At 47.2% G+C, this 21,968-nt stretch overlaps 1 protein-coding gene across 1 annotated transcript in view; it reads left to right on the plus strand.

Moving 5' to 3' along the window:
* Zc3hav1 (zinc finger CCCH-type containing, antiviral 1) overlaps positions 1-21,968 on the plus strand; it is a 40,851-nt gene that overhangs the window by 13,333 nt on the left and 5,550 nt on the right. Inside the window, exons 2-9 of the mRNA XM_051174635.1 lie at positions 1,729-1,864; positions 4,857-5,109; positions 8,859-9,872; positions 10,169-10,267; positions 11,910-12,033; positions 15,075-15,249; positions 17,636-17,756; positions 19,447-19,549. Coding sequence (XP_051030592.1) covers positions 1,729-1,864; positions 4,857-5,109; positions 8,859-9,872; positions 10,169-10,267; positions 11,910-12,033; positions 15,075-15,249; positions 17,636-17,756; positions 19,447-19,549 — 2,025 coding nt within the window. The remainder of the gene's footprint in view (positions 1-1,728; positions 1,865-4,856; positions 5,110-8,858; positions 9,873-10,168; positions 10,268-11,909; positions 12,034-15,074; positions 15,250-17,635; positions 17,757-19,446; positions 19,550-21,968) is intronic.

A 21,968-nucleotide genomic window follows, 5' to 3' on the forward strand; every position in this document is an offset into this window, starting at 1 on the left:
AGCAGCTGAAAAATAGTAGTGGAGCAGGTAATATTTAATATTTAGACATGAAGGACAACTTTTTTTTTCTCTCTGTGGTTTTGGAGGCTGTGCTAGAACTAGCTCTGTAGACCAGGCTGCTCTTGAACTCACAGAGCTCTTACTCCTGAGTGCTGGGGTTAAAGGCGTGCTCCACCACAGCCTGACTGAAGGACAACTATTAAAGGGAAAATTTTAATAAAAAATAAAGATTGGAATTATCCCTGGATAAACTAGCTGCATTTTTCTGTCCCAGAACCAGATATTTTAACTCAGTCATGATGCAGGTAGTATGTAGTATCCTTTATAGAGGTAACAGAATTATGTGCTGTTTTACAGAAATTGAGACTCTGAGTAATGTTTGTATAAAAGTAGCTAAGCACATTAAGGATCTTTGGAATAGGAGTAAGCCAACATTATAGTGAATCATTGTGTTAATATTTTATGTTGTAAAGGACACATAAATTATCACCGTTGGTTTCAAAACACAATAGAGAGTCTAAGAGTGAACTGGTGTGGGTGCTAGGAACCGAACTCGGGTCCTCCGGAAGGGCGTTGAGGGCGCTTGACCATTAGACCACCTGCAGGCCTCTTGGTGATGTTTGCTCCTCAGTGCAAGGTGGCTTCTGAGCACGTTGTTTCCCATTCCCGTGCCAGATCTTCTCTGCTTCACAGCTCTGTGCGTGCAAAAGAGGTATTGTGACACTTCGGGTCCGATAGTTTGTGTGCAGCGTAAGGAATTATGCACCCTCCTGGTTTAGCTGTTTGGTAAATATGTCATTATTGCTCTCATAATCATTATTTTACTTACTAATACATTTTTTTTTTTTTTTTTTAAAGTCAGGGTCTGTTTGTGGCACTGGCTGGCCTGGAACTCGCCAGGTAGATCAGGCTGGCTTCAAACTCACAAAGAGTCTCCCCTCTATGGCTCTCAAGATCTGGGTTTAAAATCATGTGCCCCCCCACACTCTTCCTCCCTCCCTCCTTCCCTCCCTCTCTGTGTCTGTCTTTTTTTAATTCTGAGGCAGAGATATGCAGATCACCGTGAGTTTGGGACCATTGTGGTCTGGTATCAAGTGTCAGGCCACCTGATATTAAATAGTGAGACCTTTTTGTTTAAGTAAATGTTTGCGTGTGTGCAATCAAACTGAGGTCATCAGGTTTGTTGGCAAACCTTTGTTTACCTTTACCCATTGTGCCGTCTGGCTGGACCAGTGTGCCTTTGAAAATTGTGTTCTTTCTGCAGCATTGATTAACCTGTGTTAATTACTGAAGGATACATCTTGGATCTTTGCTGAGTGAAAGTTTGATGTAAATACCTTACTCATGCTAAGCAGGTGCTCTACGTCTGAAATCCACTCTTAAAATTCACTTCTTTTTAGGCTAGCATATGAATTAATGGATTTGTCTTTGAGAGGTTCTCTGTGTAACAGCCCTTGCTGTCCTGGAACTTGCTTTGTAGACCAGGCTGGCCTCAGACTCACAGAGATCCATCTGCCTCTGCCTCCCAAGTGCTGGGATTAAAGGTGTGCGCCCCTACTGCCCGGCAGTAACGGGTTTCATTATGGCATTTTCATACATCCACACCATCTCACTCGTGCGTGCGCGTGTGCGTGCGTGTGTGTGTGTGTGTGTGTCTGTCTGTCTGTGACTGTCTTCTTTTTGTTTCTCTGGGGAAGTGTAAACAATGAGTGTTCTTCTTTTTTCCAGGAACCTTTGCAAATACTCTCACAATGTTCTCTCGGAACAGAACTTCCAGGTCTTGAAGAATCATGAGCTCTCTGGCCTTAACCAAGAGGAGCTGGCTGTGCTTCTGGTCCAGAGCGACCCTTTCTTCTTGCCTGAGGTAGGTCCCGATGCCCAGTCTTAGCAGCAGGCAAGTGTATGAACAAGCCAGGCCTGGTGATGCACACCTTTAATCCCTGCAACCTTGGGAAGCAGAGGCAGACAGATCTGTGTGAGTTTGAGACTAGCTTTGTCTACATAGCAAGTTCCCAGCCAGTCAAGGCTACCTGGGGAGACCCTGTCTCAACAGGTTTGGGTCCAGATCCCCCCTACACTAGGGTTCCAGGGATTCCATTGTGGACAAGGATGGGTTGGAGATGTAGCTGTAGTCAGATTGGTTGATGCATTATTACATCAGGGTGGCCTTTGAATTGAAGCTGGGAAGAGGACTAGAAAGATAGAGGGACGTGTTACATTGCTGTACTATAGCCCAGAGGCCAAACCTGTGCTGCTGCCAGTCTACAAATAAAGGTCTACAGAAACACAGCCAGCCATGCTGACGTGTTTACAGATTGTTGCTGCTCCCCCCCCCCCCCCCCAGGGCTCAGTTGAGAAGTTACAACGGAGACTCAATGGCCAGAAGAGTCTAAAATGTTTGCTGTCTGGACTGTTAAAGGAGTGTGCTGCCTCTGGGTTTTGCCCGAATACGGGCAGGTAGATCCGCAGTGTGGTGGGTGGAGGGATCCAGCTATACTGTCTTCTAGGGACTCAACAGTAGGTGATTAGCTCTCGTCTTAAGAACGTGGCGTCCGTCTCTCAGTACAGGGATTTCTCACTTGTCACCAGTGTTCAGTCAGTGGGATTGCCGATGGGAAGTCAAAGGCAGTGTGTAGTTTAAAAAAAAAAAAAAAAGAAGAACTGGATGCAGCGTGTAGCATGCTCATCTGCTTACGTCTCATTGGCCAGCGCTTACCATGCGGTTGTTTTAGCTGAAAGAGAGGACTTATGGTCCGGACACCACATCTGGGAACTGTGCTCTAGACTCAGATCTGCAGCAGTCACACTCACTCATCTGGTATTCGAGGCTACCAGTGTGTGACTCAACTCCATCACTGTTCTGGAGTCAGTCTCTATCTCCACATCCAGACTTCTCCCAGGGAGCCAGGTAGACACAGTTTCCACAGCCGGTTAGGCCAAACAAACATTTCCACCTTTCAGATGTCTGCAAGTTCTTGTTTGTCCCGAATCATTCTGGGCTCCTCATCTAAAGGCTCAAATACTCGCCTGCACTCCTTATTTGTACAGTACTGTCTTCTGTTTTGTCATTTACTTTGCTACACAGCAGGTTTTAGGCAGGCAAGCAGAACAACTGTTTTCCTTCTGCTGTTGTAAAGGAAACAAACTGGGGTATTGCTGGGTCCTTGAGGTCCTTTAAACCAGCCCTGCAGTCACTGGCCCGATCTCCTTTTTGGGTGGGGGAGCATTGAGACAGGGTTTCTCTGTGAAACTGTCCTAGCTGTCCTGGAATTCCCTCTGTAAAGCAGGCTGGCCTCGAACTCAGAGATCCACCTGCCTCTGCTTCCCAAGTTCTGGGACTGAAGGTGTGCGCCACCACCGCCTGGCCCTGATCTCTGCCGCCACCACCGCCTGGCCCTGATCTCTGCCGCCACCACCGCCTGGCCCTGATCTCTGCCGTTAGTGGGAACTGCATTTCTGTAGAGCTGTGTGTGCAAATGTATTTGTTTAGAGCAGCGGCTATCAGCCTTCCTAAGGCTTGCAACCCTTTAATAAGTCCCTCATGCTGTGGTGACCTCAAACATAAAGCTATTTTGTTGCTACTTCACGACTGTAATCTTGCACTGTTTTAAATAATAATGTAAATATGTGATATTCCATCCCCAAAAACGCGGCGACCCACAGGTTGAGAACCATTGTTTTGGCTGGACTGGTTTCCTTACTGAGCAGGTTATGGTGCTGCGAGCCTGCAGTCCCAGCACTTGGGGGTGTCAGAGGAGGAGAACTGTGAGTTGAAATCTAGCCTGTGCTACGTAATGCAGCCTTATCTCAGAAAACTGAAAACAAGACCGGGCGCGGTGATGGGAGCCTTCAATCCCAGCTAACAAGACAAAATGGGCAAGGGCTGGTGCACCTTTAATCCCAGTACCTGGCAGGCAGAGGCAGGTGAAAGTTCCAGGCCAACCAGAGCTATAGTGAGAGCTGCCTCCATCCCCTCTGCCTGTCTCCATCTCCTCTGTCTGTCTGTCTGCCTCCATCCCCTCTGCCTGTCTCCATCTCCTCCGTCCCCTCTGTCTGTCTGTCTGTCTGTCTGCCTCCATCCCCTCTGCCTGCCTCCATCCCCTCTGCCTGTCTCCATCTCCTCCGTCCCCATCTCCTCTGTCTGTCTGTCTGTCTGTCTCCATCCCCTCTGCCTGTCTCCATCTCCTCTGTCTGTCTGTCTGTCTGTCTGTCTGTCTGTCTGTCTGTCTGCCTCCATCTCCTCTGCCTGTCTCCATCCCCTCTGTTTGTCTCCATCCCTTCTGCCTGTCTCCATCTCCTCCGTCCCCATCTCCTCTGTCTCTGTCCCCTCTGTTTCCATCACCTCTGCCTCTTCTTCCCACTACCCTACCCCCTCATATTCAAATCACTTGAAAAAGTCCTGCTCTGACCACCAGAGACCAAATGTCAAAATCGGAAAGTTGCCGGTGAGATACACATATCTTTTCAACTGTAGAGTACGTCAGGACCCACACTAGACTTCCTCCTTTATGACGTCCTGTGCCTAGGTTGCTGTTTGAATTTGGTTCTTCCAAGAATTACCAAATCCACTTTTCCCCTTATGCTTCTGCTCTTTTAAATGGGAGGTTTTGCGCTGAGCTTGGTGCTTGCTTCTCTTTGCCTGGGCCCCCCGAGAGCCGGGTTACAGGTATGCACCACCACACACAATGTCATCTGTTACCTGGCCTGGACATCCTCACCTGTCCCCAAATAAGTCACCGGCCCAGTCATCTCCTCCGAGAGGCGGGCTGTGCGTGCCCTGTTTCCTCGTGGTACACCTCTGCTTTTTACAGGAAGGGGGCTCACGCATTGAACCAGCCTCTGTTCTCCCTCTGTAGATATGCAAAAGTTACAAAGGAGAGGGCCGGAAACAGATATGCGGGCAGCCACAACCGTGCGAGAGACTCCACATCTGCGAGCACTTCACCCGGGGGAACTGCAGTTACCTCAACTGCCTCAGGTCTCACAACCTGATGGACAGAAGGGCTCTGGCCATCATGAAGGAGCACGGGCTGAGCTCTGACGTGGTCCAGAACATCCAGGACATCTGCAACAACAAGCACTCTCGGAGGAACCCCCCTGCCATAAGAGGTACCCTTCTACTTTTTTCAAATAAACAAGTTACAAGGAAAGAAATCTACCTGTAAAACCTCGGTTTCGCTACACAGAGACCTTAGTTTCCCGCCCACACCTTTTCCACAAGCAAAACCACGATGATACAATCGAAATAATGATTTACAAGTAGCCGTAGCCCCTGATGTTTGTGTGCGTGTGCCTTTAGTACCAGCACTTGGTGAGTTCGACACCAACCTGGTCTACAAGAGCTAGTTCCAGGACAGCCTCTAAAACCATAGAGAAACCCTGTCACGAAAAACCAAACCAAAACAAACCAAAATACAAAACCCAGCACTTGGAAGACAGAGGCAGGCAGATTTCTGTGATTTCAAGGCCGGTCTGGTCTACTTATTGAGTTCCAGGACAGCCTGGACTACATAAAGAGATCTTGTTTAAAAAGAAAACAGTTTAAACAAAATGTTTACTTTTTTCCTTGAAGCTTTTTTTTTTTTTTTTTTTTTTTTTTTAAATGGGAATGAAACAAGCATCTTTTAGACTCGGTAGCAGTTTACTTTGTTTTAGTTGTCTAGTCTTTTCCTCTGAACACTATGCACACATGATTTTTTAATTGCAATTATTTATTTACCCTGGAAGTCAGGGTAATTTTCAGGGCTCAATTCTCCTTCCGTCTTGTGAGTCCTGGGGAGCGAACTCAGGTTGGTGACTGAGAGCCATCTTGCCAGCCACACACACACTGGTGTGTTTATTTATAATTTTGAGGCAGAATCTCACTATGTAGTACTAGCTGAACAGGACCTCACTGTGTAAATCAGGCTGACCTCAAACTCACAGAGATCCGACTGCCTGGCTCCTAAGTGCTGGGCTGAAAGGTGGGAGCCACCACACATGACATTTTGTGGTTAAAATATCTGGTGTATGGATTGACCTATTGTGATATTTTATGTCTGTCAACACATTCTCTGAAACTGTTCTCATACATAACAACAAATAGCATATATTTTTAGATTTACTTTATTTTAAAAAGTACGTGTATGTGATGTGTGTGGCAGTTGGCATAGATAGGTGTATGCATTTGAGTGAGTGCAGGTTCCTCCAGAGGCCAAGACATCAGCTCTCTCCAGAGCTGGAGTTGTAGGCAATTGTGAGTAGCCTAACATGACTTTGTCTCCCATCCAAGTACTAACCAGGCCCGGCCCTGCTTAGCCTCCGAGATCAGACGAGATGGGCTGAGTTCAGGGTGGTATGGCCGTAGACCCAACATGGCTTTGTAATAGCAGCAAGCACTTTCCGGCGATTATCCACCTCCCTGGCCCTTTCATTTTCTGAGGCCGCGTAATGTCCACCCACACTATGCCGTTTGTTGATGGACACTTGGTTTGTTTCTACGTAGTAGCCACCGTGGGAGGAATGGCACCCTGAATGTGGGCACTCAGCTATTTCCTTGATGCCCTGCTTCCAGTTCTTTTAGGAGGGTATCCAGAAGCTCCGTTTCCAAATCACGTTCTAAATGTGTCCGTTGTTTTGAAGAGCCGCCAAGCTGTTTCCCAGCCATGCTGTTTTCTGTAGCAGCTCTGCCATTTTTCCTCTCCCCCTCCCCCCCCAGCGACACACTAGGTTCAGATTATTACTCTCCTGTGCTGTCACCGTCAGAGTTTTTATGAGACACTGTCCTAGGGGATACGAAGTGATGCCATTCGTTAGCATTTTCCTATCATATACCATGGTAGTCTTCTAATTTAAGCTATAGAATCGACTTAGTTTGGGTTACTGTTGTGTGATGAAAGGGCTCGTTTGGCTTATGCTTCCATATTGCTGTTTATTAATAAAGGAAGTCAGGACAGGAGCTCAAGCAGGGCAGGAGCCTGGAGGCAGGAGCTGAAGCAGAAGCCATGGCGGGTGCTGCTCACTGGTTTGCTCCTCATGCCCTACTCTGTCTACTTGCTCGTTTGCTTGCTCTCTCTCTCTCTCTCTCTCTCTCTCTCTCTCTCTCTCTCTCTCTCTCTCTCTCTCTCTCCCCTCCCTCCCTCCCTGTTTTTATTTTAAAAGCTCTGGCTGTCTTGGAACTCACTTTTGTAGACCAGGCTGGCCTCAGACTAACAGAGGTCCACCTGTCTCTGCCTATGCCACCACTGCCTGGCTCCAGCTTGCTTTCTTACAGAACTCAGAACCACCAGCCCAGGGCCGGCACCACCCACAGTGGCCTGGGCCCGCCCACATCAATCATTAATTAAGAAAATGTCCTACAGCTGGAATTTTTTTTTCTAGACAGGGTTCTCTGTGGCTTTGGAACTAGCTCTTGTAGACCAGGCTGGCCTTGAACTCACAGAGATCCGCCCGCCTCTGCCTCCCGGAGTGCTGGGACTAAAGGCTTGCACCACCACCGCCTGTCTACAGGGGCGTTTTCTTCAATTGAGCTTCCCTCCTTTCAGGAAACTCCAGCTGTGTCAGGTGTCAACATAAAACTAGCCAGCACAGCTATATTACTTGGGTGTGTGTAGCCACATATGATGTGGAGGTCAGAGGAGTTATCTCTTCCCTCGGGTTAAACCCAGCTCATTCAGGCTCTGGGGCAGGCACTTTTACCAAACCGGTGTCTTACTGTTCCTCTTGTCTTTTGAAGCAGGTATAGGAGAAGTGATCCCCTGATGCTAAGGGTTACAGTGAGACAGTGAAAACGCCATCTTGTGCTTTATAGTTTACAGGAGACTTTCACGCAAAACCACGGACAATGGCAGGTTTACTGAGTTAACTTCACTTAAGACTAAGGACTTAGACATGTTTAGGCAGCCAGGCTTGGTGCACTCTTTTAATTAGTCCCAGCCCTGTGAGGCAGAGCCAGGTGGATCTCTGTGAGCTTGGGGAGAGGGTCCAGACTTCTCATCTACAGAGCGAGTTCCAGGACATCCAGGACTCTGTTTACACAGAGAAACCCTGTCTTGAAAAACCAGAGCAAGCAGCAAGCAAGTCAGAAGTATTAAGCAGTTTTTATTGCAAGCAGCATTGAATCATGCTTAGAACACCAAACTGTGGAGATTAAACCCAAAGCCATGGTTTTGAGCTGAGGTTAGCACGCGCTCACACGCTCGCTCTGTTTTCTAGAAGGTGTTTATCTTCTTCTGCAGCACAGTGCTGTGAGCAGGGTGCCTGCCTGCAGAGGCGGCTCTCATGGCTTCCGGGCGGGCTCACTGTGTGGGAGAAAGATCTGTACTTACTGTATCACACCAGTTCACCAGCCACCGTGATGCTCTACTTACTTCTTTACTGTTTTCCCCTTTCCTCTACCAGCGCAGCACACGCATGCTCTCATAAGCATACAGACCGCTGACACCCCTTGCCACGGCAGACACCACGTGTGTACATCACACACCCAGACTTCACACTCTGGCCCATCCCCTCCATCTTCTCTGCTTCCAGAAGATGAGAGCTGTCACTTTTCCAGAGAGAGAAGACACTGCTTCATCAGTCCGGCTATCCTTTCCTTTTCCCTTCATTATACACAGGCTAGGGTGGGCTGGCCTAGGACTTGCTGTGCAGCCTCAGCCTCCTGAGCCATGGGGTTATAGACACCAGCCACTATGTTCTGCCTTCAGTTTTGACTTTGGATAATACGTTTGAACTTTGGGGGAACTAGAGGAAGAAGTCTGGACATTCCATCTCCATCTTAAGATCTGTACCCCTCAGTTAGGGAACTCCGCTCACAAGGCTGGGCATTCGTGGAGGTGTAGGACCTGAGCTTGAATTTCTCTTTGGGTTTCTCTTTCCAGCTCTCCAACCACATCGCAGAGGCAGGGCCAGAGGTAGAAGCAAAAGCAGAGACCGGTTCTTTCAGAACAGTCTAGAATTTCTCCCAACTGTCTCACCTGCGGAGTCTGGTCCACCTAGCCCAGATGCCGCCAGCTGTAAGGATTCCCTGGAGGACGTGTCTGCAGATGTCATTCAGAAGTTTAAGTACCTGGGGACTGAAGACTGTGCCCAGTTTTCCTCAGTTTCCCCTAAGGCTGCAAGTCTCCAGGGAGCCAGTCAGATGGGAGCCAGCCTGAAGTTTTCAGAGAATGGGGACCCAACTGGCCTATTTTCTAGGAGTCGTTCTGATTCATTCTCAAATCAAGCCGCCAGCGGCTTTCATCTCGATGTGACACAAACACTTGAAGCCTTCGCTATGAAAACAGATACGTCTTCTGAGTACCGCACGGGCGTCAAGAGCAAGACTGGAACCCACGACATCCAGCACGCCCCCTTTTTTGATAGCTATGCCAGTGGAGTGACTATGGAAGGAACAGGCTCAGGAATTCTAGGTAACAGGGCCATAGGCAATGGGCTTGGAGAAATGATATTACCTAGCAACCATTGGAAAAGTGCAGCTAACCCTCAGGGTCCCAAGACCGCCGACAGCGGCCAAGACATGTCATTCCCGAGTGGTAAATATGGAGGAAACACAGTCTGGGCTAGTAAGTCTAGCCATAGTGAACTGAATGGCTCTACTCAAATTATGAACGAAACTCCTGATATCTTCAAAAGTAGTGCCACTGGCTTTGGTGTAAAAGCACCAGTCACGGGAAGAAAAGAAGCTGTGTGCTCTGGAGGTCAGGGCCTGGGAACCCAGGTCCTGGCTATGCCCGAGGAGGTCACTGCCACTGTGCAAGCCAGCAGGCTGCCTCAGTCACTTCCACCTTCCTCAAACCACAGAGCGGCAGCCTCTGGGACCCTTGGTGAGAACTCCGCACGTGCCTCTCTGAGCCCAGCTTGTGAGCCCTCGAGGAGGACCTCAGACTCCGAGTGTAAGTTGCAGAGGGGGCTCCCAAGGCTTTTGTGCCCAGGGAAGGGTAAACACAACACCATGGCGTTGGGTTACCTGCCTCAGAATTGCAATCATTTCATAGCCAGGGGCTCCTGGTACATATGCAGTATCTCTGTTTCATTCTGCAGAGGGACTGTGTAGGCTCTTGCGGGGGTGGGGAGGCAGCCTGTGAACCCCAGGATGCATGTGAGTGTAGATCCCATTTCTGGTGGTTTTCTCACGGTGAGGGCAGACATCCTTGGTTTTGGCTTACACGCATCCTCTTTTGTTTTGCAGATCCCCTGGGTTCCATCATAAACTCTGCATCCCCTAGGATGGATGCTCACGGACCAAAGGAAATCTGTCAGGACCACCTGTATAAGGGCTGCCAACAGAGTAAGTTGTGTTTTCTGAAAGCTCCTTTAGCCACCATGAACACTGCTGTGAGCACGGCACACCAGTGCTGGCCCAGGACCACGCTGCAGCTTTGGAGTAATCAGAAAAGGGGTGACTCTGTTTGATTCTCGTGGGAAACATTTTCCATTCTGGCTTGGCTGTTTTTCTTCCTGCAGTCTCTACTCTCTCTTTTCTCCTCATTCTTTTCCTTATAAAAACAAAAACAAACACAACACAACACACCTGCAAACAAACAAACACAACACACCTGCAAACAAACAAACACAACACACCTGACACTGTTATGTGATGGATTTTGTTGCCCCCGCTCAGTCTTCTCCTACTGAACCCCCTTTCCAACAAGTCCTCCCTGGGAGGTCATGTCCCTTTCCGTAACGAGCCGCTGAGTTTAATCAGGACTGCTTGCATAAGTCCGAGTTCGGTTACTTACGGGGGCCCAGGCGGTTTACCAGGGTCCCCACCACTGAGGATCACAATCTTGCTCCTTCTCTTCCTCCCTCTTCTATGTTACGATTTTTTAAATCATAAATCTCGAGCAGCCCCATCCTTTGAGTCCCCCGTGTGGTGCCTTTTAAAGGAGTCTTTTAAACATGTTTACAGTGACCTAGGGTGCTGGAGAGATGCCTCAGAGGTTAAGAGCACCCACTGATCTTATGTAGAGGACCTGGATTAAGTTCCTGGCACCCACATCACAGCTTACAACCACCTGTAACGTCACTTCTAGGGAACCCATTGCCCTCTCCCAGCATCCTTGGGCACCTGTTTGCACTTGTTATATATAAAATCATGCAGGGATACGTAAAAATTTAAAAATCTTAAAAAAAATCCCAGCAGATTATGTATACACACACACACACACACACACACACACACACACATATGACAGCAATAATAATTGAAGAAAAAAGATGCTATGAATTAAAAGTGGTCCAAGAGGCGAGGTACTAGAGGGCAGCCGGGAGGGAAGAAAGGAGCAATGATGTGAATACAGCGCCCTTACATGGAATTTCAAAAATAAAACGAGTGATTCACATGTAACATTGGTAATTTGAAAGGCTATTTTCCGTATCCTTGTGGGTTGGGATCATAACAGTTCCTTACTCAGCAAGTGAGTGTCCAATCTGGCATCTTTCGACACTTGTGCTGGGAGAATAAACTTAATAATGATGCAACTTTGCTTCAAAAATCTGTAATTAAAGTGGTCATCGGAGCAGCCACAAACAGGAAGGCTGCTTAAGATAAGCAAATACCTGGCATCCTAGCCCAAGTTGGGTACCAGGATTGAAGGAATTTAAAATACCACTCAGATCAGAATGGGGAGAGAGTAGCTACTGGGATTCATCCTAGTCACCCTAAGGGGACTCTTGGGTAAAGGCTTCAGAGTGCTCCAGAGTCCCCTGTCTAGGCCGGAAGGGGGCGTCTGGTCCCCAGGAGCTGGAGCTGGGGTCACTCTTACTTTCTAATGGGTTTCCATTAGAACCAGAGTTGATGGCATGATGGGGAAGCGCTGGCAGCTAGGATAGGCTGGCCTCGACAAGAAGTCGCCAGTGAACTTGAGCAGTGGAGTTGAATTAGTTTGAAACCCCAACACTTTACGGTAAACCCTTCTCTGTTGTTGTAGGCAACTGCAGCAAGAGCCACTTCTATCTGCCCTACCGGTGGCAAGTGTTCATAAATAATTCTTGGATTGACTTCCAGGCCACAGAGGATATCGAGCGAGCCTACTGTGATCCCCAAACTGAAATGTAAGTTGGTAGCTGATGGGGGTTCTACAGCTTGAACAGAGGGAACCTTCAAGCTCAGCCCATGGTACACCAAGCTGCCTAATGCTAGGGGACTCCAGGAATAGTTAGTAAATTGAGCAACATGAACAGTGGCCTGATTGTTTGATCTGTAGATGTGTCCTGTAGAAAAACATCGTACAGAGGTCAGTACTTTTGCTCTGCTTTTTCTTTTTTTAGACAGCTCTGGCTGTCTTGGAACTCACTCTGTAGACCAGGCTGGCCTCAAACTCATAGAGATCCACCTGCCTCTGCCTCCTGAGTGCTGGGATTAAGGGCGTGCGCCACCACCCAGCTAGTTCATACTTTTCTATGTATGTGTATTGATGTTAGGGTGTCAGATTCCCAGGAACTGTAGTTACAGACAATTGTGAGCTGCCGTGTAGGTTCTGGGAATTGAACCTGAGTCCTCTGGAAGAACAACCAGTGCTCTTAACCACTGAGCCATCTCTACAGCCCCTAGATCATACTCTGAATAATAGCTCATCACTATAAAAAAACTCGTCAGTGAAGCCAGGAAGGTGAAAGCACCTGTCCCCAAAAGCCTGACAACCCAAGTTTGATCCCTGGAAGCCACAAAGGAGCCAGATGAGGGGGTAGGCGCTTGGAATCCCAGCATTCCTGTATCCAGAAGCTGGTGGCCACTTAGCAGAAGAGTATATCACGTGATAGAAAAACCAGGCCCTGCCTCAGTAAGGCAGAAGGAGAGAACAGCTCCGGCAACTTGTCCACTGCCCACCACTCGTGTGCTGTGTATGTGTGCCTACATACACATGTAACACGTGCCAAAAACTTACTTGAGAAAAATACGCCAAATTAAGGCCAAGGAGACATTACAGTTAAGTTGGTAAGAGCGTGCCTTACAGTACGAGAACCTGAGTTGTATCCCTCAAAGCCAAGCTTTTAAAAAGCCAGAGAGACAAGGCTCTGTGTAGTGTGGCGCACGACTTTAATCCCAGCACTCCAGAAGCAGAGGTAGGCAGTCTCTTGAGCTTGGGGCCAGCCTGGTCTACAGAGCAAGGTCCATCCAAGAAAGCTGGGCTGCACAGAGAAAACCCTATCTCAAAACAGAAAACAAAAACCAATAAACAAACACAAAAAAAACAAAGTAAAAAGCTGGACAGATGTTGAAGAGTTGGCCTCGTGTAGAACTCGTCCCTGACAAGCGCAAGGCCCTGGATTTGGTTGTCGGCTCGTGGTAGGGGGAGAGGGAATCAGGTTTGTATGTGTGTTTGTGATCCTAGCTCTTGGGAGGAGGAGACGGGGATGGACCCTAGGGTATGCTAGTCAGCCAGTCTAGCCTGCTTGGTGAACTTCAGATCAGTGAGACCCTGTCTTAAAAAAACATAGTGGAAGGTATCAAGGATGACAGCCATGTTTGTTGTCTGGCTCTACGTGCACACATTTTAAAAAGAAATGTTAAGTGATCTAGGACAAATAAGCCTTTGGCTTAATTGCTTAACTAAGAATAAGATTGGATGCTTGGGAGATAGCTTTAAGCACTGAAGTGCTTGAACTCAATCCCCAGAACACACAGGAGGGTGTGTTTGTGACCCCAGCCCCGGGAAAGTTGAGGCCACTGATTGCCAGCTTAGCCTTGATGAGTTCCAGGTCACTGAAATACCCTGTCTACAAAACACCACAGTGGGTCTAAGTTAGCCCTCTAGCCTTCATGCACGTATGCACACCCCCACCCCACCCGCGTGATTTGAATAATTACATGTGTTCTAGTAGAGAAGTTTGTTGCGTACCTACATTTTTGTGTGCCATCTCTGTGTTCTAGAGGTTTCCACGGCGGTTGCTTTTATGTTACTGCATTTGTCAGGGTTACTGGGGATGAGTGTGACTGACAGCCACATGGTCATATTTTTTTTGCTGTGCGAGAGGGAAGTATGGAATTTAGAAACTTTTGGTAGGTGCCCTGTATTGCTGCATTCTGCCACTAGAGGGTGGCGTTCACTGTTCTCATATGTCGATGAGACATTTCTTTCTCCCCTCCCCCAGGTAAGAAGTTTTCCCCTGTGTAAACCCAGTTTCTCCATCTGGAAACTGCTGGTGTTTCAGAACAGAGTTGTTGCGGGCAGGGGTTCTTGGCTTCCCTTACTTCCCTTGACCTTCAGTGACCAACATTGCCGTCCACTGTTACCAAAGGTTCCCCTGAGATGTCCTGACCAGGGACCTAAGAGCTCTTGCACAGAACAGCAATTGAGTTCCAAAGCCAGGTGGTGGTGGCCTGATCTACAGAGTGAGTTCCAGGACAGCCGAGCCTACATAGAGAAAAAAAAAGTTCCTAAACACTTGCCAATTGCTTGTTTTATGCCAATTGTTTGCAAATCTATCCCTTTTTCCAGGAGAATCATTTTATATTTTCCTTTCATGTAAAGGTTATTTTCATTTCATGTTGTGTATGTGTTTTTCCTTGCCTGTGTGGATTTCTTGGAACTAGAGTTGCGAATGGCTGTGAGTCGCCACGTGAGTGCAGGAAAGTGAACTCAGGTCCTCTGTAAGAACGAAAAATGCTTTTTAACCACAGTGAGCCTTAGCTCTGCCCACTGGGGATTTGTATGTATGTGTGTGGGGGGAATGAATAACTTTAAGATTTAAAAAAATTAGTTAAAAAAGTTTTTTTTTGAGCCAGACCCTTACTAGGTAGACCAGGCTGGCTTCAAACGTGTAGAGACCCATCTACCTCTCCTAAAGTTCTGGGATTAATGTACACCCCATGCCAAACAGGAGTACATTTTTGGAAACTGTTACATATGTAGTGCAGACAAATTACCTGCCTATATTTCAGCTTTTCTTTTATGTGTAAGGCGAGGAGCTCTACAGAGAACATTTAGGCTCAATCCCCAGATCCATTTAGAGTGGAAAAGACAGAAATAGAGGAGGAACATTTAAAGATCCATTGAAGCCCTAAAATGTAAATTCCGAGTTCATGGTAGGGTGACCAGAACGTAGGAAACAGGTCATTGAAGTGTTGTTAATTTTTCTTCTCTCTCTTTCAGTGTTAAGATAGAAAAATTTCACATCAATTTCCAGAAAATGACTTGTGACTCTTACCCAGTCCGACGCCTCTCCACGCCGTCATTTGTCGAACACTCAGCTGATTCTGTCTTCAGCACCATATGGCTTTGGTACTGGAAGAATGAATTTGGCAAGTTTATACAGTATGGGGATGAGGTCAGTACTGCTTTCCCTTTAGGGGTGTCTCAGGGTCTCTGTTGCAGTGAAGAGACACCATGACCATGGCATCTCTCACAAGGAAAACGTCTCATCGGGGTGGCTTACAGTGCCTGAGGTTCCGTCTGTTATCGTCATGGTGGACAGCAGGGTGTAGGCAGACGTGGTGCTGGAGAAGATGCTGAAAGGTCTGCATCCGGATTGTCAGGCGGCAGAAAGAGTCTGTGTCCACACTGGCTATAGCGTGAGCATAGGAGGCCTCAAAGCCCTAGCCCCACGGTGACATACTTCCTCCAATGGAGCACGAGTTCTAATAGGTCTCAGTAATAATAACTCGGAGACAGATACTGAGGTTAAAGCTGAAGATCAGAGAAGCAAAGCGGCCAGTCTCTAGAGAGTTCTCACCTTTACCAGAGCTCAGACCAGAGGGGTGACCCTGTCCTCAGACTGCGTCTGTGTCCACCAAACCTCAGACTGTACTGAGCTCCTGTCTCCTCCTGCCTTACATCCCTCTCTAGTGCTGGGATTAAAGGCGTGGATCCCAAGTGCTGAGACCTCCTTTGTGTGAGCTCTGAGTGTATCAATTTCATGCAGCCCAGGGTGGCCTTGAACTAACAGATCCCTCTGCTTCTGCCTCCTGAGTGCTGGGATTAAAGGTGTGGCCACCACTGCCTGGCATCTATGGCTAACTAGTGTGGCCAGCTCTGCACTCTGATCTTCAGGCAAGCTTTGTTAGCTCATCAGTATCACCACACTCCATCAAGGCCAAACCTAGTAATTAGAGCCATTCCCCATATGTCTATGGAGACCCTGACATTCAAAGTACCAGAAGGGGGGGAAAGCCAAAGCACTATTGATTAGCAAAATGTTTGAAGGCTCCATACCTACTCTTAGAGAGTGGGTATGGAAGATGAACCTTTGGGCTTTTTGGTGGTTTTTGTTTTTGTTTTGCTTTGGAGAGGTTGAGCCATACTCAGGTAGAGTGTTCCTGTTGCAGTCCCTGTATACTCTAGGGGGATGACAAACACAAGCACATGGAATTTTTTTAGGACACTTGGGAGACACAATTCAGTCGTGTCCTTTTTTCTCAAGTAAAAAAAGAATTATTTACTTATATTTCATGTATGAGTGCTCCATCTGCCTGTATGCCTGCACACCAGAAGAAGGCATCAGATCCCATCAGTGATGGCTAGGAACCACCATGTGGTTGCTGGGAACCGAACTCAGGACCTCTGGAAAGAGCAGCCACCTTCTCCTCGCTCTTAAGGATGGGCTGGAGCTTCGCGCCAGGTTTCTGTGTGTCAGCTCCCAACACGCGGCCAGCAAAGAGGGCAATCATGGGAAGTTAGGGGAGTGATGGAGATGTCTTAGCAGTTGTCACACCAGCAGAATGTCTTAACCCTCTGCACCATACAAAACACATCTGGTCACTCATATTCGGTCAGTTTGGATTTAAACGGACTTCTGTTCCAGTACCCTCTCCTGATGGACATTCGGCAGGCCTTTAAGTCGCAAGCCCCTCCCCATGTAGGCAGCGGGCAGGATGGCTGTCTTCATCCCCTCTGCTCTAGTTCTCAAGGAAACGTTTTGCACTCGAATCTAGGGTTTTCCATCAGCCTGCACCTGCTGTAGGACAGATGGAATGGGATGGTAGCATAGTTTTTATTATTATTATTATTATTATTATTTATTTTATATAACCAAGTCCATTTAAATGAAAACAAACATTTATAGACAATATTTGGGAATTTGGGTAGCTTAGTTTTGATGCATGTCTTTCCCACCCATCCTGAGGTTTACATCCTTCCTGGATGCCTTGGAACCACAGATGAGGTCCACATTTCTTGAGCATCCAAGCCCCTTTCATACCAGCCTCATAGGGTAGTAAGCCCAGCACATCTTCAATATAGCTGTCTGGCTGGAGGCCTGCTCAGGCTATTTACTGTGGTGGACGGCCGAGGGAAGAGCCAGGTCATTGATACTTGAGTGGCAGCAACCCTATTGGAGCTTAGAGTTTAAGAAGCATATTGGAAAGGCTTCTTGATTCTCCTTTATTACAGCTCCAAACTAACTCTGCCCAAGATGCTCTGATCCGCACAAGACTGTCGAATTCTGCCGCAGCAGGGGCAGATGGGCTTGTGTTGTGCAGAGAGTGTAAAAACAGTATCACAGTCGTGGTCTCAGGCACTCTCAAAGAAACGTCAGTTTCTACAGAACAGTGCTCTCTCCAGAACTGTGACCTCGTGTCCGATGGGAAGTTCCAAAGCCTGACTTTGAAAAGAGCCCGCCTCCCTAATCCCATCGCCAAGATGGAACAGTAGAGATTCCTCGAAAAACCTACCCTCAAGTCTTTGACCTATGTGTTCTCAACTTTTTCTGTGAATAGAAAAAAGGCCAGCCCAGTTCCAATGTCAACTCTCCGTACCTAGAATCCTTCTTCCAGTCCTGTCCTAGGGGAGTTGTGCCGTTTCAGGCCGGTGCACGAGACTACGAATTGAGCTTCCAAGGTGAGTTCTTGTCTTCGGTGATGTGGAATGCCTGTAGAATGGCGCTGAGCACACCAGAGTAGACAGCCGCTGCGCACGGCCACACCCAGGGTGTAATGAAGCATGGGGACGGTCTCTGAGAGTGTCAGCTGGTGGCCATCAGATCTGGCTCCTTCCACTTCTCTCCTGGGAGATCAGAGGTTTGGACAAGAAGTCTCTAGGGGTTCTAGAACCTAACTCTTTACAGGTTCTTACATGTTTCTGATTTTGGGCTCCAACTAAACACTTGGAGTGTTTAGTTGCCCATGAGTACGGTGGGGTCTGGGCACCCTTAGACATTTAGAGCTTGCCCTTGGCTTCCTGCCTGCCTCTGATCAGTGATTTCATCGATCACTCCCACTCAGGCACATGGCTTGCCACCGTGATTTTTTTTTGTGTGTGTTTTTCTGCCCCCGTGTTTATTTGAACCTCTGTAGGAAGGTCTTGGTAGCTTCCACCAGATTGCCTGCTGTGTTGGGTGAGAAAGGGATGGATGACTGCTGGAACCATCTTCCCTTTGAAGCACTGTCCCTCTGGCATTGTGCCTGGGGATATGCCTGCTTGTAGTCAAACACAGGCCAGGTTTGAAGAAGTGACGCTTTCCCAGGTTCTTTCCTGGTGGTCTCTGATTTTGAGTCCTAGGCTAATTTATTGTGTCACAAACAATGTAGCTTTAGGGGCTATATTATACCAACCATTTCGGAACTCAACCTGGCATTCTCACCGAGACATGTTGAAATATGCCCACTTCTTCATTTCCTCTGTCCACTAGAAAAAAACCGGTGAGTAGATAAACTTAGAGTATTTAGTCTTAGTGGGATATTAGGGTAGTTGTCCTAGTTTACATCTCTGTTGTTATGATAAACACCACAGCCAAAAGCAACCTGGGGAGGAAAGGGTTTAGGGAAGAAACAAAAGCCATGGAGGATGCTACTCACTGGCTTGCCCCCCCCACCTTTCTTACTATGTAGACCAAGCTGACCTTGAACTTACAGCCTGCCTCTGCCTCCTCAGTGCTGGGAGTATCGTGCACACCACTGCTCGGCCAGTTGTACTGTTTCTAAAACTTCGTATCAATAGATTTCTTAAGTACACGTTTTGCCCATTGCTAGGTTTTTTTTTTTTTTTTTCCACTCAAAATAATGGCTTTTAAAGTAGTTTATGTTGCCGCAAATATAGTAGTTCTTCGCTTTTATTTGCTGAATAATATCCTACTATAAACGCATACCGTAGTTTATCTCATTCCTCGGTTTGTGGACAGCAGGCTTGTTTTTCAGTGTTTGGTTGTAATTGCCTGTGAACACTTACATGCTGTCTTTGTGTAGGTGTAGGTTTTCATTTCTTCGGGTGGGGTTTCTGGATATGTTTGGTTTTTATGAGAAGCTGTTTAATTTCCAAATGAGGTGTTGTTTTACACTCTTAACAATACATAGTAATTTGCTTTTTGAAAAGGGTCACTCTTGGAATTTTGAGCCAAGTCCACAATTGAAAACCATATTCTATAGTTGATGTGTTTTTGTTTGTTTGTTTGTTTGTTTATCTAAAAACCACTTTATTTGTGCATTTAAGATTCAGTCATGAACGTTAGCTATACAGATGGCCTCTGGAGGGGGAGGGAGAGCCATTTTCTAGGATCGCGTCTTGATTTTTATTTTAATTTTTCTGTCTACAGGGATGATTCAGACAAACATAGCTTCCAAGACTCAAAGGCAGGTAGTCAGAAGGCCCGTGTTCGTTTCGTGGAAGGATGTGGAACAGAGGAGGAGAGGTGCAGAGTAAGTGTTTCTGAGATGCTCGGGCCCTGCCTGACCTCGCCCTCCTGCCGCCGTGCACCGTGCATCTGGGTCTGTGTTCTTAGCAAGTTCCTGCTTCTGTTTCATTGTTGAGCAACGCGGTGTGAGTGAAAGGCGCTGGCTAAGGAGCCAGGGCGCAGGCCCTCAGTGAACTTGATTGTAGGCCTTGGATTTCGGGTATAGGCTGAGAGGGGTATTTTCTAGGAAACCAGCATTTGCCCTTAGCTCACAGGGGATTTTAGCCAGCTGTCATCTATACCCCGGGCCTCATCAGCTATCTGCTCCAGCTGTGACTGGCTGGACCAAGGAGTGTGCCTACAGAGTCCTATATACACTGGATTTTTGTTTTGTTTTTCTCTCTTTGGTTGTGCTGTGTGGTTTATAGAGGGCAGGAAGCTGGGGAAAAGTCTTGAGCTAGCAGTCTGGTTAAGGGCTTTGGAGAAAGATGAAGTTGGCTAATGGCATTGGTTTTAGTTTTAATTGACTTGAAATCATTGTACCAATGGGGCATTTCGAGGCGGGTTTTGCTGTGGGGAATTCATTGTATCTTGCCTGTCTGCTGTGAAACTCAGTAAAGTCTCATTGCTCACAAACTTTGCAGTTGGATTTTTTTCCCCCACGGGGAATGTGTGATTATATGCATCAGGTTTCAAGGCAGGTGTCAAATCAAGCTGTTGTATGTAGATTCTTGTGGCTGTAAGAGTCCAAGGCGGGATACCATTAGGCAACATGGGAAATAACACCTAGAAAGAGCTCAAACATGGAATGGCAGAGGCTGGTGTCCAGGAGGAATGTGGGTACCAGTGCTACAGGGTTCAGGTCCCTCCATTATGGCCACATCTGAGACCCAGTGCTGGTCACCTAAGTTCACACCCTGCAGAGGAACCACACTGCTCTCCCCAACCCCCAGTATGTCTAACAGCACTATTACTCCCTGCCGAGGTCCACCTTTAGACCCTGGGAACAGTAACGGCAGCTTCTGATTACTTTATTCCTCTTGTGTTAGGCTCTGTGACAACGCATGTGGACATCTAACAAAATCATACTCAGTTTTCCCATTCTCTTTGAAATGACCTTTTATGGTTGATTTATCTGCTACCATATCCAAACAAGGTCTGTGTATAGTACATTTAGCTGATTTATCTATCCCTTAAGCTGCATTTCAACTGTTTACCCTCATCTACCTTTAAAACTTTTGTGTGTACACACAGGCTTGCATACACATGTGTGTGTACATGTGTATGCACGTGTGTAAGGAGTATGGTTTTTCCGCCAGCCACCTGGTCTGGTCCCGCCGCCGCACCAGCCCCCAAATAATGTACAGACTCTGTATTTGATACAATGTTATTGGCCAGGTGTTAGTTTTTTATGGGCTAGCTCTGTCTTAATTATTAACCCATTTGTATGTATGTCCACGTGGTCTTACCGAGACCGGAGGAATGGCGGTTCTGTTCTCTCCAGGCTCTCCATCCTGACTCCTCCTTCCTACTTCCTATTTCCTCCTTGTCTCCTAGTCCCTCCTATCTTCCTTTCCTATTGGCCAACAGTGTTTTATTCATTAACCAGCATGAGAAACATACAGAATGACATCTCCCATCATCTCCTCTTTTCTGTCTAAATAAAGAGAAGGGTTTTAACCTTAACATAGCAGAATATATAACACAACAGTTATCCAATAAGAATGACATCTCCCATCACATGTGTCTGTATGTTCTCGCCCATTCTGATACGTGTGGAGATGAGAAGTTGACGTTGGTATGTTCTCCTCAATTACTTGTCTTGAGACACGGTTGCTCACACATTACATGGTCCAGTGACACATTTTTCTCTACTCCGCTGCTGGTGTTATGGAGGGGTGCTGTCACACACAGCTATTTACGTGGGTGCTGGGGATCCTAACTCAGGTCACCACTTCCCCAGTGAAACATCTCCACAGCCCATCTCCCTATATCGTCTTTTTTTGTTTTTGAGATAGGGTCTCCTATGCAGTCTTAGCTGGCCTTGAATTCAATATGTAGACCAGGCTGGCTCTGAACTCACAGAGTTATGCCTGGTTCTGCCTCTTAAGTCCTAGGATTAGAGGTATGTACCTCCACATCTGATTTCTCTCTGTTTTTAAAATGTGATTTAAAAAAATAAAAGAAAGGGGTAGTTTGATCTATCAAAATATACTCAATTGTATTCTAATGGGATAATTTTATGGGTGGCTTCTGTAGGCTGGTTACCAGATTTTTAGAATTTGGGTTTTTTCTTTGTTTCTTTTGTTTCTCTTTTGGTTTTTTCCAGACAGGGTTTCTCTGTGTGGCCTTGGCTGTCCTGGAACTCACTTAGTAGACCAGGCTGGCCTTGAACTCACAGAGGTCTACCTGCCTCTGCCTCCTGACTGCTTGGATGGATAAAA

This window comes from Phodopus roborovskii, unplaced genomic scaffold, assembly GCF_943737965.1.
Source record: "Phodopus roborovskii unplaced genomic scaffold, PHOROB, whole genome shotgun sequence".
Lineage (NCBI taxonomy): Eukaryota > Metazoa > Chordata > Mammalia > Rodentia > Cricetidae > Phodopus > Phodopus roborovskii.